Source organism: Eretmochelys imbricata, chromosome 20 (genome assembly GCF_965152235.1).
Source record: "Eretmochelys imbricata isolate rEreImb1 chromosome 20, rEreImb1.hap1, whole genome shotgun sequence".
Taxonomy (NCBI): Eukaryota; Metazoa; Chordata; order Testudines; family Cheloniidae; genus Eretmochelys; species Eretmochelys imbricata.
The window spans coordinates 12,886,041-12,903,529 of NC_135591.1; the positions used below are offsets into that span (position 1 = coordinate 12,886,041).

Here is a 17,489-nt window from a genome sequence, read left to right on the forward strand (position 1 = left end):
ATAATCACTTCCCTCGATCTGCTGGCACTGCTCCTACCAATATGCCGTTGGCCTTCTTGGCAACAAGGGCACACTGCTGACTCATATTCAGCTTCTCATCCACTGTAATCCCCAGGTCCTTTTCTGCAGAACTGCTGCTTAGCCAGTCGGTCCCCAGCCTGTAGCGGTGCATGGGATTCCTCCTTCCTAAGTGCAGGACTCTGCATTTGTCCCTGTTGAACCTCCTCAGATTTCTTTTGGCCCAGTCCTCCAATTTGTCTAGGTCACTCTGGACCCTTCCCTACCCTCCAGTGTATCTACCTCTCAGCAGCTCAGTAACGTACATACAGCTTGTAACAAAGGGACCCAGTGGCAGTTCACCCCCGTAACAGCCCGGTCTTTCCCCACAGGATGCTGCCGCTCACGGACTGGGTGCTGGAGCTGCTGAGCATGGAGCGGACCCCCTTCCGCGCCTACACCGTTTCCGCCCTGCTCCTTGCTCTGCTGGCCCTGCTCTTCCGCACCCTCCTGCAGCTTGGGAGATCCTGGCACCGCTACTATGTGACCTGCCAGCGGCTGCGCTGCTTCCCGGAGCCCCCGCGTCGCAACTGGCTGCTGGGACACTTGGGGATGGTAGGTGTCATGTCCCGTGGGGGCGAGAAGGGGGTGAGTGTCTTCTCTCCCCTCTTACTCCTTGTTGCCACTGAGACATGGCTTGACCCCTGCTGGGAGGAGCCACCCTGGCCCACCCCAAGGGAGGGGCTGGTAGAATAGCCCCTGAGAGGGCTGGGGGCAGGTGACCCTGCTGGTTCAAGCCTCTCCCTCTCTCCCAGGTGAAGGGCTTTGGCCCCAGCTGGTGCTGGCAAGGGGAGCATGGCATGGCAGGTTGCTCAGGGCGCCGTGCTCGCTGCAGCTGCATGACACATGGGAATGGGGTTGGGACCGAGCAGGGGTAGGAGACGAGGGTCCTGGGACAGCTCCACCAGGTTCTCAGCACGCGCCCTGTCTGGCACCAGAGTGAGCAGCGTCTGAACTCAGTCAGACTTCCTGACCCAACGAGGCGGGCCTGAGCTGGAGGCAGAGGCATTAGCCACGCTGCTGCTCCCCCTCCTGCTGTGGGTGGGGCCCTTCCTATGGCTGCTGGGTCTGATGCACCCCCGATACGGCAGGGCCCTGGGATCCACCTCTGGCACTGGATGGGGCAGGTGGGATGCCGGCCCACATGCAGAGTGAGACAGGGGTGCAAATGGCCCCCTAACCACTCAGTGCCCTGCACTCAAATGCCACATTCTCCAGGCAGGGCCCCAGGCTGAGCGTGGGATGTGCCCTGGTGGGTGGCTCTGGGTGCTGGTGCCCAGACACTTGCCCAGCGGCAGGGGCTCTAAGGGAACCAATCCATAGAAGCATCTCTGCTCACCACTGGCCCCTGCCATGCTCCCTGGCCCAGCCCCGTGACACCCCTGCCAGCCAGCTGCACCCCAATGGCTCTGCCTGCATTGGTGGTAAGTGGCCCCTGGGCCTGTTCGGCCGCCTTTGCTGTGGAGCAGGGAGGGTTATAAAGCCCCTGGCAGGCTGGCCCCACCTGGTGTAGCTTTGGCAAGGGCATAGCCAATCACCATGTGCTGTGACATCGGGCATTGCAGGAGCTCTGCCCCTCAGAGCACAGAGGGACCTAGGAGACCCAACTGGCTGCTTGGAGTGAGGCATGTTTGGCCTCAGAGCAGCCACCAGCGCAGTGAGGGGAGATAGGGTTGGTGTCGGAGGGTCCCCTGACACTAGGGGTCAGGCCAGTCTCTAGGTCCTTGGGGAGAGGGGCAGTCTCGGAAATGTATTGACTGCTCTGGGGAGCATTCCCCAAGATGGATGGGATGTGAGCACTGGGCCAGGAGTGAGGGTCTTGACAGATACACTTGGTGAGGCATTGCACACGGCAGTCCTGCCTCTGATCACAGGATCCGATTCTGCCCCTGCCTGGCATGCGCTGACTTGCTCAGGAGTCCCGGGTAGGATTGGGTCTCTCCTATATTAACTCTGCCCCGTCCCTCCTGCAGTTCATACCTGGTGAGGAGGGGCTGAGCCTGGTGTCCCAAACAGTGGCTACATTCTCCCAGGTCTTTGTGACATGGATGGGGCCCTTCCTGCCAGTCCTGTGCCTGGTGCACCCTGATTTCCTCAGGCCGATCACAACAGCCTCAGGTACGCTGACTCCTGGGGGTGGTGGTGAGGCTCTGAGGGTATGTCCGTACAGCATGTAGACACCTGTAGCTGGCTCGGGCTCAGCCTGTGGGGCTGTTACCCTGCAGTGTAGATATTCCAGCTGGGGCTGGAGCCTGGCCTCTGGGACCTCCTCCCTGTGGGATCCCAGATCTTGGGCTCCAGTTAAGCCCAAATGTCTATACCTCAGATTTACAGCCCTGAGTCCGAGTCAGCTGACATGGGCAGGTCACGGGTGTCTACGTGCACTATAGACACAACTTGTGGGGCCAGAGATGGGAGACACCAGCTGGGCCCCTCTAGCCCGTCCCCTGGGAACCTATGCAGGACTGGCCCCAGCAATCTGTTCTCCAGGGCCCTGGCCAGGCTAGCTGTGAACATCCCAAGGGACAGGGCTCCCAGCCAGTCCCTTACCCCCAGTGTGACATCATGGTGGTATGAAGGCTTTCCTGACTTCCCCAGGGCAGGGCTGGGAGCCAGTCACCTGAGACCCTGCAGAGCAGCCCGACCAGAGCCCTGGGGAAGGCACCAGACAGGACAATCCGCCTGGGGAGCTAATGGCCGTCTCCCTGCAATAGCTCCTCGGAGTCCGCACTGTCCAGCCTGGGTTTCCCTCTGCTCCAGCTCAACCCCCCAGCCCCGTGGGTCACAGCCCTCGTGTTCTCATACATAATCAGTGCAGGCCCCTTGGCTCAACTGACTCGCTCCTCTGCCCGGGTGAACCAATCCTTCCCTGCCACCTTGGCTGCTCTCCCCTGTGTTCTGCACTGTGTGGGCCCAGCAGCCTCTTCTGGCCTTGACCCCTGGGATTGGTTTACTGTCCAGGGGGCCCAGAGCTGAATGCAGGGTGGGTCAGGCCAAGAGGGACCATTCTGCTCCTCTAATCTGACTGCCGGTGTCACACAAGGCAGAGACCCTCCCCAGAGCTCCCTTCAGCCAGCCCCAAGCTCCTGGCTGTGCTGGAGGGAGCGTTACAAAGGGACAGCCCATCTCCATGTAAAGACTCCCAGGGATGGCAAAGCCCCTGTGTCCCTGGGCCAGCTGTTCCTGTTAGGGGGCTTATTCCTTCACCCACTTACTTCCCTGGTCCTTCTCGCATGAACAGAGAGCAACAATACCCGAAATCCAAAGGTGCAAACAATTCGATGTTTATTGGGGTGAACTTCCAGCAAGCATGATTCCAGTTTCCTTCCTTAGTATCTTCCTTCCCAGCTCTGACACCACAGAGCCTTACACCTGTGTCCCTGTTCCCATTCCTGCCCTTAGCCAAACATTATTCCAATTTCCCCAGCCCCATTCCCTGTTCCCATTTCCCTCACCCACATGCCCACCCCCTCCCACCCACACCCACTCACTTCCTCATTGACTACAGATTATATAGTAAAACTTGAGTTCTGCTTAGCTATACCTTAACCAATCATTTTCCTGAAATTTAACTAACCAGTCCTAACATACTGTAAGATGATTATGTACCCAATTATATCCCACCACCTTAATTAGTTTACACCCAGCAAAATTAATTATACAGCAGACAGGAACAATCACAGAACCAGACAGAGATTATACAGACAAACAATAGCAAAGTGGGAACTATAATGACAAGACAATAGAGAAATGAGGATTTCACATCCCAGCTATTGATAAGTGAGTTCTTGCCAGACAGGATGCTATCAAACTAAGTTTCCTTTTACATTTTCTAGGCACTTCCCTTTCTCTGGAGGTGACAGGAATACAATCCTGTCCTGATAGTGCCTGACAGCCCAATAGCCCCTTATTTCAGTGTGACTAGTTTGGAATGTGAGGAGGTGACCGGTCGCTTCCCAGCTTATGGCTGCCTCTGCGGCTTAGCCAAAGGCCTTAGCTAAGAACAGGGCCTCAGACTGTCACAGTAAGAGAAGGCCCTTACACCAGCAGACAGTGATTTTGATTCTTTCTTTTATACCTCTATAACTAGCCAAGTGATAAGAATACACCTAAATTCTTAGGGGATAGGCCTTTACAGACAGGCCTGAATATCTATATCCTAACAGTTCCCAGGGCTCGCTCCCCTCCCTGTTAAACACCTGCACTGTGTTGTCAGTCTGAGTTCGTTCCCGCTGGATCTGACTCTGCCGCTGTCTGCTGGATGGCAGAGCCCCCTGCTGCCAGGCGTCCCTGCCCATGGAGGGGCTGGTAGCTGGGATCTAGGCACCTCTTTTCCTGCCCTTGAAGAAATTAAATCCGTTGGGCTCCTGTGGCCTCCCCCAGAGAGGCAGGTTTCCCAGAGCTTGAGGTGTTCTGGTGGCTCCTCCCAGACCCCTCCCCAGCTGTCGCTGTGCTATTTGAGGTGGGGGCACATTGGAGGGAGGGGCTATTGCCTCCCTGCTCCATTGCGGGACAGCTCTGCCCAGGCAGCCCCAGGAAGCTTCAGCCTGTCTCTGGGGCCGTGCTGCAGTGGAAACCTTGTCGGACAGGCTGGGCTGTGCAGCTCTACAGAATCCCCTTTTCCCCCCCGGGCGGTTCTGGGTCCCCCCTGGAGGACAGGCTGCCTTAGTCCAGCTCCTCCAGCTCCCTTGATGTGACTGCTCTTGCTGCAGGCCACTGTCTGCACCAGCTCACCCTGGGCAAAGGCCGTCAACGTGCTCTGTGCAGGGAGGCAGGGGAATAAAATGGGGCCATGTAGCTGCGGGGGCCAGGTGTTTGGGGGGTGGGGTCTTCCTTGTGCCCTAGTTTGTACCAGTTCCTGTTTGGCTCTTGAGAGATTGTGTCATTTACTGCTTTGGGGCATCCAGCCCAGCCCCTGCTACTCTCTGGATCCAGGGGCACCCAGAAGGCTGCCTGCTGCCATAGGGGGATGGGGCAGAGTCCCACTGGGGTGTGGGCGAGGAGGGCAGGAGCAGGCAGAACGCCTCCAGGTGTCCCAGCACCGCCAGCGCAGGCCCCTCTCTGGTGAGCGAGTTGCTGGGGCTGTGCGCTGCAGGGGGACGCGCGATGAGCTGAAGCCAGACTCCGACGGAATCCAGCCCCCAGCCTGGTCGGTGCTCCCTGGCCTGGGGGCTCCTGCTCCAGCCTCTTCTGCCCCCTTGCGGAGGGGACATCTGTCCCCGTTAACGTACTGCTGCCACTCTTCCCAATTAGCCCTGCTCCAAGTGGCGCCTGGGCCCGCAGGGCCAAGGGCACGTGGAGCTACGCTGGGGCTTGTTTGCTCATCCCTGAACTGCTGCCCTGCAGGGTGGTTGAGAAGTGACTCTGGAAGTTTCACCAGGGCCCTAAGTCCAGAGCCAAAGCAACAAATAGAAATGCTGCCCCTCCCCGCCAGCCTAGCATCCAGCCCTACCCCGCCAGCCCTTTGTATGACTCGCTGTGCCCAGGAGCCCAGTGCAGTCTGCGGGAACTTTGTAAACAATCCCGTTGCTGATGCAGCAGTGGGAACAGAGTCCAGCTCCCTCCCCCAGTGCCAGGTGGGCTTGGCAGGACACAGAGAAGGGAGGTCTGGCCTTAGTCCTCAAAGCCAGCAGCTGGGTCTGAGCAATGAACGTTGCTCCCTGGAGCAGAGCTGGATGTCACGGGGCCAGGAGAGAGGTGCTTCGGGGCTCAGGAGCCCTCAGTCTCCTGCTCAGCTCAGCTGGATAGCAGAGAAGCGCAGGGCAGGGATGCAGTGCTGGGGCTGTGTGAATGCATGTAGCCAGTTCATGCCGGGGCTGAGGGCTCATGCTCGCTGCCCACTGAGCCCCCGGGTTCACCTCTGCACGGAGAATGGCTGGGAGCCGTGTTTGCAATAACACAGGGAGCCCCAAGTGGCCCCATCCAACCGACTGCCAGGTGAGGGCAGCCCTCCCTCCCCCATTAGAAATGAAGCCAGAGGCGCTCTGAGAGCAGCCAGCAGTTGGTCTGCTTGGGGAGCTGCTGCTCCTGCAGTGGGCTGAGTCGGGCGCTGGGCCCAGCATGTCGCCCTGGCCGGAGACGTGGCCGGAGTCCCAGCTGGCCCGTGGCTAACCCATGGCTCCTCGTTGTAGGGTCAGAACAGGGAGGAGGGGATGCAGTGCGTAGATGAGCTCGTCGGGCGCTACGGCCACTCCTGCCTTTGGTGGTTTGGGCCCATTCTCCGGCTCTTCCACCCAGAGGCCGTTAAACCCGTGCTGCTGGAGTCAGGTAGTGAGGGTGGCCCCAGCAGTTTGTGTGTCCGTCTGTCTGTCTGTCCTGGGGCTCAGCAGGGGTTGGATTCCCAGCAGGCGCCTGGAGCTCTCGATGTTATGTGTGCTGCACCCGCCATGACGGGACCTCTAGGGACATGGGCCCAGTGGTGAGAGGGCAGCTGCTCCCTAGAAAAGCCCCCGGCCAGGAGGACTGGCTGCTGAGACCAGCCCTCCTCCACGTGGCTGAGGAGGAAGCTGCCTGGCTGTCGGGGCTGGGGGAAGGGATCAGGTCTCAGGCCGAGCTCAGCTCGGCAGGTGGCTGTTCATTGGGCTGCTTGTCTGGCTGGGTGCTGCCAACCCAGGGTCCTTAGTGAGTCCCCCTGGCCCCAGAGGAGTTAGGGCAGAGGCTGTAGCCATCCCTTAGCGTCCTGAGAGGAGCACGTCTGGCTGGCTGAAGCCCAGCTGGAGCTGCCGTCAGGCTCTGGGCCAGTGACTCATGGGAGCAAAGGTTCATTGCAGCCCTGCCAGCATCCCTGGCTGGTGATAGGCAAGTGGGGGATCTGATAGCATCCAGCTGGCTCAGGGACACCTTCATCAACTCAGTCCATGGTCCCAAAGGGAGCACGGCAGGGCTGTGGGGTGAAGGGGACAATGAGGGAGGTGGTCCAGGGGAGAAACAGGTCAGGGAGAGTCATAAGGACCAAATGGCCGATATTCTTGGGGGGGCCTATGGGGAGCAGCAGAGAGATACTGTTGTGGGGGTGCATGGCCGTGAGGCTAGTGGGATGTTGGGCGTGGGGGAATCTGGGGAATGGTGCAGAGAGGGGGTGGTCCTGGGGCTAGTGGTGCAGGGGGGGCAGTTTCTGCCCCTATTGTCTCTGGCTGACCCAGGGAGAGGAGCAGCTGTGGCCAGCTCAGTCTCAGAGAGCTGGGCCTGCCAAGCCACCTTTGCCCGTCTCCCATGTCACCCACCCGAGTGCCAGCCATTCGCCCAGCCCTGCGAGGTAGGGAGTCACTGAGGTACAGAGGGGGCAGGGGACTCACACAGCATGTCCATGTAAGAGACAGGAATAGAACCCAGGAGTCCTGGCTCCCAGCCCCCTCCAGACCCTGCTGTAGCCACAGGATCCCCACTCTGCTCACAGAGCCAGGGAATACAGCTAATAGGGAGTTTTAAGGATGCCAAGCTCTCTATTGTGAAGGCCCCACGTGACGGCCAAACTCACGCAGTCCGTGGGTCACAGGCACTGCCCCAGGAGGAGTCTCTGTCGCGCTGCAGGCCCGGCCCAGGCTGCGGATGCTGCTTGTGCCCCGTGTCCTCCTACCTGTCTGTGACTTGCTCAGAGCAAGCCTGCTCTGCGTGAGGGGCCTGGTGGCTCAGCACCTGGTCCCTGTCGTGTGGCTCCTTCACGCTGTTCACTGAGCCTGTCCCGTTGCCCCAGCAGCCACCCTCCTGGCTCCTAGGGTAGAGCCTGGAGCAGGGTGTCCAGCAGGGTTCTGCCTTGTCTGATGGGGGCTGCTTTCACAGGGCGATGCGCCAAGGCTCCTTAGGAAACAGCCTGTGGAGCAGGTGGGCACTGGACAGACCCACATTCCTGCAGCTGCCCCTTTCCAGACCAAAAGGGGGCCCATTGGAGCTGCAGCTCCAGCCGGGGCTCTGATAACAGTAGTCCTGCACTCCTTCCCTGTGTCCTAAACCGTGTATGTGTGTGTGAGCGCTAACGCCAGGGTGCACCCCATTACCGCCCCCAGTGCCGTGTGCGTCTGAGCACTAACACCGGGGTGCGCCCATCTCTGTTCCACTCTGCCGTGTGTGTGTCTCAGCACTAAACCCCAGGTGTGCCGCATCTCTGCACCCCCGAGCCATGTGTGTCTCAGCACTAACCCCTGGGCCTGCCGGTCTCTGGTCTCCCCCACAGTTGCCATCGCACCCAAGGACTACCTGTTCTACGGCTTCCTGAAGCCCTGGCTAGGTGAGTGCCCTTTCTTCTGGGCTTGGATCTGTTGTGCTTGGTGTCATGGGGCCCGGACCCCAGGGGAGGGGCTTGTGGGGAATGGAGGGTGTGATGTTCCCCTCTGGTGTTATCTGGACCGATGATCAGCTAGGTCACTCCAATCCTTGACTCTGGGAGCCAGCCTTACCCTGCTCTTCTGTGAGAACCCCCACTCTGGGGCTGTTCACACACAGCCCCTGGCATGTAAGCTGCTCCTTGGTCTGTGCAATTGAATGACACTAGCTAATATCTCTGGTCCCAGACACAACCCTAGGAACCTCCGTCTTGCAGTGTCCAGTTATGCCCGCTGCAAGCTTATGAGATTTCATCAATTTAACAAAGAAATTGATATTTACCAGGCTTGTTCTCCCAAGGGGAGTCTCTGACACACTTCAAACGAAATGCACTGCGTCAGGTAGAATAAACAAAGAGATTTATTGACTACAAAGATAGATTTAAGTGATTTATAAGTCAAAGCAAAACAAGTCGGATTTGGTCAAACAAAATGAAAGCAAAACACATTCTAAGCTGATCTTAACGCTTTTATTGTCCTTACAAATTTAGATGCTTCTCACCACAGGCTAGCTGGTTGTCCTTCAGCCAGGCTCTCCCCTTTGATCAGCGCTTCAGTGGCTTGGTGAGGTCTGTAGATGGAGGTGGAAGAGAGAAGAAGACCATGGCAAATGTCTCTCCCTTTTATCATGTTCTTTCTTCCCTCTTGGCTGTGTCCCCCCACCCTGACCCTTCAGGGTCAGGTGAGCATTACCTCATCGCAGTCCCTGACTGATCAAGGGAAGGGGAGTGACTCACCAAGTTCCTACACCAAAGGCTCTTAAGCAAAGTAAGCTATCGTGGGATAAGAGGGAAGGTCCTTTCTGGATCAGTAACTGGTTAAAAGACTGGAAACAAAGGGTGGGAATAAATGGTCAGTTTTCAGAATGGAGAGAGGTAATAGTGGTGTCCCCCAGGGGTCTGTACTGGGACCAGTCCCATTCAACATATTCATAAATGATCTGGAAAAGTGGGTAAAGAGGTGACGAAATTTACAGATGATACAAAACTGCTCAGGATAAGTCCAAAGCAGACTGCAAAGAGTTTCAAAAGAATCTCTCCAAACTGGGTGACTGGGCAACAAAATGGCAGATGAAATTCAATGCTGATAAATGCAAAGTAACGCACATTGGAAAACATAATCCCAACTATACATAAATAATGATGGGGCCTGAATCAGCTGATACCACTCAAGAAAGAGATCTTGGAGTCATTGTGGATAGTTATCTGAAAACATCCACTCAATGTGCTGCGGCAGTCAAAGAAGCGAACTGAATGTTGGGAACCATTAGAAAAGGGAGAGATAATAATGCAGAAAAATATCATATTGTCTCTATATAAATGCATGGTACCCCCACATCTTGAATACTGCATGCAGGTGTGGTTGCTCCATCTCAAAAAAGATATATTGGACGTGGAAAAGGTTCATAAAAGGGCAACAAAAATGACGAGGGGTATGGGACAGGTTCCATATGAGGAAAGATTAAAAAGACGGGGATTTTTCAGCTTGGAAGAGAGACGACAAAGGAGGGATATGGCCACTGTTGGCAGACAGGAGACTGGGCTGGATGGACCATTGAGCTGATCCAGTCTGTCCATTCTTATGTCAGTGTGGAGCTGGAGCTACTCGTGCCATAGCCGTGAGCACCAGCACATGGGTGTGCCCAGGATCACACACACGCCTTCACATGCGCACGTACCTCTGTGTGCATACCACCACGCACCTGCACGTACACACACGCATGCACCTGCATGGTCATGCCCACACGTGCCCCCACAAACACACACATGCTTCACTCACACCCCCACCCATGCACGCATTGCACACGTGCACGCACTCTCGTGCTGCCCAACATGCACCAGGGAGGTTGATTCTCGCTGAGCACCCCAGCTGGCTGCGACTCAGCGGGCTGCAGGGGGCCTGGGCTGCGGGATCTCTGCCAGGGCTCTGAGCTGAGCGCCTGTCATCTCAGGGGACGGTTTGCTGCTGAGCAATGGTCCGAAATGGGTGCGGCACCGGCGCATGCTGACACCAGCCTTCCACTTCGACATCCTGAAGCCCTACATGAAGATCTTCAACCAGAGCACTGACATCATGCATGTGAGTAACCCCCTCCCGTCATGGCACCAAATCTATGCCTGTGCCTCTGGCCCCTCCCACGGCACACACTGCCCTGGCACCCGCCAGCCTGCCCGGGACCCTCCCCCATGGCACACAGTGCCCTGGCACCCTTCAAATCCCAGCCTGCCCATGACCCTCCCGCCATGGCACACGCTGCCCTGCCACCCCCAGCCTGCCCAGGACCCTCCCCCATGGCACACAGTGTCCTGGCACCCTCCAGCCTGCCCATGGACCCTCCCCCCCCACGGCACACACTGCCTTGGCACCCGCCAGCCTGCCCGTGGACCCTCCCCCATGGCACACAGTGCCCTGGCACCCTTCAAATCCCAGTCTGCCCGTGACCCTCCCGCCATGGCACACACTGCCCTGGCACCATGCCACCCCCCAGCCTGCCCATGAGCCTCCTGCCATGGCACACACTGCCCTGGCACCTGCTAGCCTGCCTGGGACCCTCCCCCCACGGCATATGCTACACTGGCATCTGCCAGCCTGCCTGGGACCCTCCCCCCACACGGCACACACTGTCCTGGCAGCCTTCAAACCCCAGCCTGCCCGTGACCCTCCCCCCAATGGCACACGCTGCCCTGCCACCCCCAGCCTGCCCAGGACCCTCCCCCATGGCACACAGTTCCCTGGCACCATTCAAATCCCAGCCTGCCCGTGATCCTCCCCCCATGGCACACACTGCCCTGGCACCATGCCACCCCCCAGCCTGCCCGTGTACTCTCCCCCCCATGGCACACACTGCCCTGGCACCTGCCAGCCTGCCTGGGACCTTTCCCCCTATGGCACACAGTGCCCTGGCACCCTGCCACCCCCAGCCTGCCCGTGACCCTCCCCCCATAGCACACGCTGCACTAGTGCCTTCCTCCCTTGGCATATGTGGAACCAGCAGCCTGCCCTCCCCATGCCTCCCCCACACACTATGCAATATGCTGTACCATCACTACGCAGTGCTTCTGGCCCTGCACCGCCCCCCGGGCATATACTGCACCGATACCCTGCCCGCCCACCCGCCTGTCCACTGCTCTTTCACCTGCCCCCACCACATGCCCAGCCCTGTCACTGCACCAGTCCACTAGCCTCCTCCCCTGTCTGCTTGCCTGTCTCTGACGCTGGCCCACCCGCATTGCATGGGCACTGGGCTCCGCAGTGCTGTCCCTGCAGGCAGCTGCTCGGGGGCGGCTCTCACGGGCACTGTTCCCCCACAGGCCAAGTGGCGCCGGCTGGTGGCGTCAGGCTCCACCTCCCTGGACATGTTTGGTCAGATCAGCCTCATGACCCTGGACAGTTTGCAGAAATGCGTCTTCAGCTACAACAGCAACTGCCAGGAGTGAGTGACGCGGGGGCAGCTCCCCCAGCAGGGCCCCGCGCTGACCCGAGGGTGGGAGCCCCCTCACTGGGGGAGGTCAGAGTGGGGAGAATGGGCTGCAGGGTCCCTCCCTCCCTTCCTGGCCTGGCCCCAGTGAGCCTGGCCGGATTCACGGAATGGGTCCCTGAACTGGAGATCCCAGGGCGGGGAGGGTGTTACTGCAGGCCTGGGCAGGGGCTCTCCAGTGGGTGTCTGGAGGCGTTGGGGGGTTGCTATAGTGGCTGCACCCCGGGTCAGCACTGGGGGTGGAGCTCCTGCAGCTCGCTGCGCGGAGGCTGGTGCTTGGTGCTTGCACTCGCAGATCTGTCTGCTAACGCCTGTGGGGTCGGCATGGCTGTGCTGTGACTCGCTTGGGGGATGATCCTGCTGTTGCATGCCTCTCGCTGCCAGGAAGCTCCTCACCTCAGTCCCATCACCCCAGAACCCTCCTGCCCCCAGTTTATACGTGTACTGCAGGGCCCTCGTCGGCAGCTTGTACCTGTTTTACTGCACTGGTGCACATACAGACATGAGTATAATTCTTGAGGTTCAGATTTATAGCCGAGATGGAGAGCTTTGCAGAGGCAAAGAGTTCTTTCAGAAATAGTCCATTGGTTATAGTCCAGTGTTTATATTCAGGGCGGTCCAGTCAGAACTGGGATCTCAGTCCTTGTGGCTTAGGCTTCCCCTGCATGAAGCCTCAAGCAGATCTGAGATAAACAGGATCAGGACCCAAGGGTCTTTTTATACAACTCCAGGCCTTCTTTGACAGGTTGGAGTCCTTAGACCAACAATAGGCAATCGGGGCAACTCTGAAGTAGGTCCATCACCGGTAATTAGCTACACGAAGTAACACAAGGCAGTTGCCGGTTTTTCCACCAGTCGCAGATGATTGGCTGTACATTTCAAAGAGAGAGGAATACAGCGACGATATCCTGCGTTTACAGTTCATTGATGTTCTTTTGATCTCTGAATTAACCGAATACAGCATGGACAGGGACTGTTTGATTACATTGGTGACCTCTGCTAGTATGTACGTAAATACCCAAAACCACAAACGTGATCTCCCCGTATGTTTTTAAGGGTTGAATCTGAGTCATTTGTCCTGCAGGATGCTTAACCCTTTCTGGTCATTTGTCACCGTCCCACACTGGCTGAGCCGCAGCAGCAGCCAGAGGCACCCAAGCTTGGTCACTTCCCCGCCGGCCGGCCCGGAGATCCCGTGGCTGGGAGATCACGCCATCGCTCTGTGGCGAGGCCCAGCCCGCCGGGATCCCCCAGCTCTGATCAGGGGGCCCCCGCCCCGGTCTGTCAGGCACATGCTGGCCTGTTGTGTTGCAGGACACCCAGTGACTACATCGCAGCCATCCTGGAACTCAGCTCCCTGGTGGTGGGACGCCAGCACCGCCTGCTCCTGCACTGCGACTTCCTGTTCCGCCTGTCACCCGACGGGCGGCGCTTCCGGCGCGCCTGCGACACCGTGCACCGCTTCACGGCCGACGTGGTGCAGCGGCGCCACCAGGCCCTGAGCCACCAGGGCAGGGAGGCCTGGCTCAAATCCAAGCAGGGCAGGACGGTGGACTTCATTGACATCCTGCTCCTGGCCAAGGTAACATGGTGGGGGGGCCTGCCCCGTGGGGGTGGGCGGAGGTCATGGATGTCCTGCGATTGGCCAAGGGGACATGGGGGGGCCTGCCCCGTGGGGGTGGGCGGAGGTCACGGATGTCCTGCGATTGGCCAAGGGAACATGGGGGGGCCTGCCCCGTGGGGGTGGGCGGAGGTCACGGATGTCCTGCTCCTGGCCAAGGGGACATGGGGGGGCCTGCCCCGTGGGGGTGGGCGGAGGTCAAGGATGTCCTGCGATTGGCCAAGGGGACATGGGGGGGCCTGCCCCGTGGGGGTGGGGGGAGGTCACGGATGTCCTGCGATTGGCCAAGGGGACATGGGGGGCCTGCCCCATGGGGGTGGGCGGAGGTCACGGATGTCCTGCGATTGGCCAAGGGGACACAGTGGGAGATCCTGCCCTCGGGAGTGTGGGGGTTCGTTGACGTCCAGGGCAGGGCCTGGAGTTCCCATTTGGCACTGCCAGAGAGTCCTGGGGAGCCAGGTGGAAGGTGCTGTGTGATGTCTGTCACACCGGGACTTGCCCCCCGGCCCAGCTCTCTGGGGCGGCCCAGCCAGAGCTGCCTTCCCAGCATGCTCAGCGTGGAGCGATATGAACTGCACTTGGCGACATGAGGCTGGCATCTCTGGGGAGCTCTAACACCAGAGCCAGGCTGGGCATGGGGGAAGGGGAGAGCCCACCTTGGGGCCTGGGGCTGTGGGGCAGGGCAGGGACTGCCTCTTTCCCCGGGCTGGGTGGAGGGGAGATGGCCAAGCTCACTCCACCCCAAGATGTCCCATCCTCCCAGGCTCTGAAGTGGGGGAGGCGTGGGCCCGTGGTCCCTGAGTCACAGGGAGCCAGGTTACCCGTCCAGCAGTGTGTGCTTTGTGCAGGATGAGGACGGCCAGGACCTGTCAGACGAGGACATCGCAGCTGAGGCCGACACCTTCATGTTTGAGGGTGAGGAGCCCCCCTGGAGAGGAGGTGGGGGGGCTCGCCTGCTGACCTCACAGCCTCATGTGGGAGGATGGGGTCTCCGCAGATGACATGGGGGGGAGGGCAGGAGAGCTGGGTTCAGTCCCTGGCTCTGAGTGAGCTCGGTGTGCCTTTCCGTGAAATGGGGCTAAGACAGATCTGCCCCTGGGCACTGCCAGACAGTCCCAGCAACGGAGGAGGTGGTGGTAGTGGAGACAGATGCTCAGAGTCACCCCATTTGCCCCGCAGGCACGAGGGGCCTGGAGTTCCCAGCTGGCACTGCCAGAGAGTCATGGGGAGCAAGGCCCCGGAGGAGGTGCTGGCAGGGGGAGGGTCCCTCCAGCCCCGGACTCTCCATGGTCCCTCTCTGCCCCCGCGGCTCTCACGCTGCGCTGGCCTCTCTCTCTGCAGGCCACGACACCACAGCCAGCGGCCTCTCCTGGCTGCTGTATAACCTGGCCTGTCACCCCGAGTACCAGGAGCGCTGCCGGGAGGAGATCAAGGACTTACTGCGGGACAAGGAGTCGGAGGAGGTTGAATGGTGAGATGGCTGCTTCAGCTGCAGTGCTTACCCCCAGCACCCCCACTTCCACGCCCTGTAGTTCCAGCACAGCCCCCACCCCACCTGTGAGGGTTAGCCCAGCCGCTGCCCTCCCCTCCCCTCCCGTCCCCACCAGTCTATGCCTAGCACTGGGGTCCCTTCACCTCTGCCAGCCCCACAAGCTGGAGGGCTTCCCCTGCAAGATGGCCCTAGGCTGCTCCCCAGTGCCCGAGGGCCCTGCTGCTCTGGGTTTTGCGTGTCCCGCCCTGGATGCCCAAGGACCCTGCCACTCAGATGTGCATGCTCCCCCCCCCCGCCCCGTCACGGTGTTGTTTGTCCCCTCAGTGCCAGCTCCATGCCTATGCGAGTCTGTCCCAGCCCCATTGCCTGGCTCATGGGCTCGCACTGGGCCCCCCATGCATCCACCTCTGGGGCCAGCGCTAAGCTCTGTTCTCTGCAGGGAGGACCTGTCCCGGATGCCCTTCTCCACCATGTGCATCAAGGAGAGTCTGCGTCTGCACCCGCCCGTCACGGCCGTGTCCCGGCGCTGCACCGAGGACATCAAACTGCCTGACGGACGTGTCCTACCCAAAGGTACCAGCCTTCTTCCCTGCCCCCCAGCCAGGGGCATGGCACCGGGCCCATAACCCCTGTGGTGCACAACCCCTCCCCTCCTTCTCCCTTTCCTCTCTCTAATGAGGCAGTTTCCTCTCTGGCAGGGAACGTCTGTCTGATCAGTATCTATGGGACGCATCACAATCCTGCTGTCTGGCCGGAGCCCCAGGTACCACTGGTTACTCTGTTCTGCCCCTTTGGCTCTACTCCACCCCACGGCCACCTCCAGCGTGGCACCAGGGGGCGCTGTGCTGCAGAGAGTGGGATTGCGGGGCTCAGTAGGGGCACTGTCCCCTCGGAGTCATTGCTGACCCAATGCCCCAGCGTGGCACCAGGGGGTGCTGAAGTGCCATCAAAGTAGCAGCTTCCGATTCCCAGTGACCCTCCCCAGAGAGGAAGCTCCTCCTCCCCCCCCCCCCAGCTCGCCTAGAGGGGAGTGAGGGTCGCACCCCCATTCACACTGGGTGGGGATGGGTCCCTGAGTGCTGGGTGGAGGCAGAACCATCCCCGCTGCCAGCGCATGGCCCCAGTCAGAAGCTCACTCTTGGGGAGCCTGGTGCCCAAGCTGCACCCGGGGAGGGGCTGCCTTTGCTCCCCCTTGGCTCCGGGACCAGCCCCACACCCCACCCTTCGCCCTCGCTCCCCTCACCGTGCCTTGTGCTTGCTGCTCCAGGTCTATAACCCACACCGCTTCGACCCAGAGAACTCCAAGAACCAGCCCCCACTGGCCTTCATGCCCTTCTCTGCTGGACCCAGGTAACCTGCCTGCCGGGCTCAGAGCCCCTCGCCGCACGAACTGCCCCCTCCCCCACCCCCGGCTGCCCACCAGCAAGCGGCTCCCTGGCTGCAGTGAAGCATTGTGGGACAGGCAGGAGGTGGCCTCTGGTCAGTGCTGGGGCCAGCTGTTATTGCTGAGGATCTGTCCCTTCTCCCACAGGGGGGAGGGCTCCCCCCAGCATCTGTCTGTCCGTGCTCCCCCATCCCTGCCCTCACAGGGGGTGTGGCTTCCAGGCGAAGAGCACCGGCTGACACCCCTGGCTTTCTCGCAGGAACTGCATCGGGCAGAACTTCGCCATGGCAGAGATGAAGGTGGTGCTGGTGCTGACCCTGCTGCGCTTCGCCCTGCGGCTGGACCAGAGCAGGCCCGTGCGGCGCAAGCCCGAGCTGATCCTGCGCAGCGAGAACGGGCTGTGGCTGCACCTGGAGCCGCTGGGGCCCAGGCGTGAGGGCCGGCCCCCCGCACCGTGCTCCTAGGGCCGTGCGCTCCCGCCCGCTGCGGGGATCCAGCCTGCTCTGCACAGCTCAGGGGCCTGCCGAGTGGAGGACCAGGTGGGGATCATGGTGGGGCCAGCTCTCTCCTCTAATCTAGACCAGCCCTCTGTACCAAAGGAGGCGCTGTGGGGTCCGGGCATGGGGCCCCTCAGGTGCTGCAGGCTCCTTTCAGACACCAGCTGCTTAGCCCTCCCCTACCTGCCCCTGGGAGGCAGGGTGACAAGTGCCTCTCCCCAGCCCCGCTGGATGTCCACGGCCACCTGGTGACTCAATGTCAGAGCTAGAAATGGAGCCAAGCAGCCTGGCTCCCGACGCTGCCCGCTCACAGCCTGGGCGACCCTTTGGCCTGCGTTCCCTGCCCCCACTGGCCAGAGGCAGGGTGCCAAGCTGTCTGGCCACTAGTCTAGGATGTGGGAGACCCATGTTCAATTCCCTGCTCTGCCACAGGCTCCCTGAGTGGCCTTGGGAAAGTCACTCAGCCTCTGGCCCTCAACTCCCATCAGTGCAATGGGGCTAATGGCCCTGCCCACAGGGGATGAGGGTAAATGCAGTTGGGGGGTGAAGTGCCACATACTTATGGTGGGGCATCTAAGAACACGTGGTCAATAACCCTAAATGCTGTGGGCTTGTTAGTGGAGCAGCCCCTGCTTTCTTGCC

The 17,489-nt window shown here is 60.1% G+C and overlaps 1 protein-coding gene across 1 annotated transcript; it reads left to right on the forward strand.

The window, feature by feature from the left end:
• The first annotated feature begins 390 nt into the window (after positions 1-390).
• On the forward strand, positions 391-16,814 carry LOC144277556 (ultra-long-chain fatty acid omega-hydroxylase-like). Its single transcript, XM_077838431.1, has 12 exons — positions 391-645; positions 2,031-2,175; positions 8,228-8,281; positions 10,327-10,454; positions 11,687-11,808; positions 13,168-13,435; positions 14,323-14,389; positions 14,816-14,945; positions 15,406-15,539; positions 15,665-15,729; positions 16,234-16,316; positions 16,610-16,814. The coding sequence occupies exons 1-12, from the start codon at positions 391-393 to the stop codon at positions 16,812-16,814; spliced, it is 1,656 nt and encodes a 551-aa protein (XP_077694557.1).
• Positions 16,815-17,489: the final 675 nt, after the last annotated feature.

Coding starts and splice junctions, on each gene's coding strand:
- LOC144277556 (XM_077838431.1), top strand. CDS start 391: ATGCTGCCGCTCACGGACTGGGTGCTGGAGCTGCTGAGCATGGAGCGG. Junction 8,282..10,326: donor CTTCCTGAAGCCCTGGCTAG/GTGAGTGCCCTT, acceptor CTGTCATCTCAG/GGGACGGTTTGCTGCTGAGC. Junction 11,809..13,167: donor TACAACAGCAACTGCCAGGA/GTGAGTGACGCG, acceptor GTTGTGTTGCAG/GACACCCAGTGACTACATCG.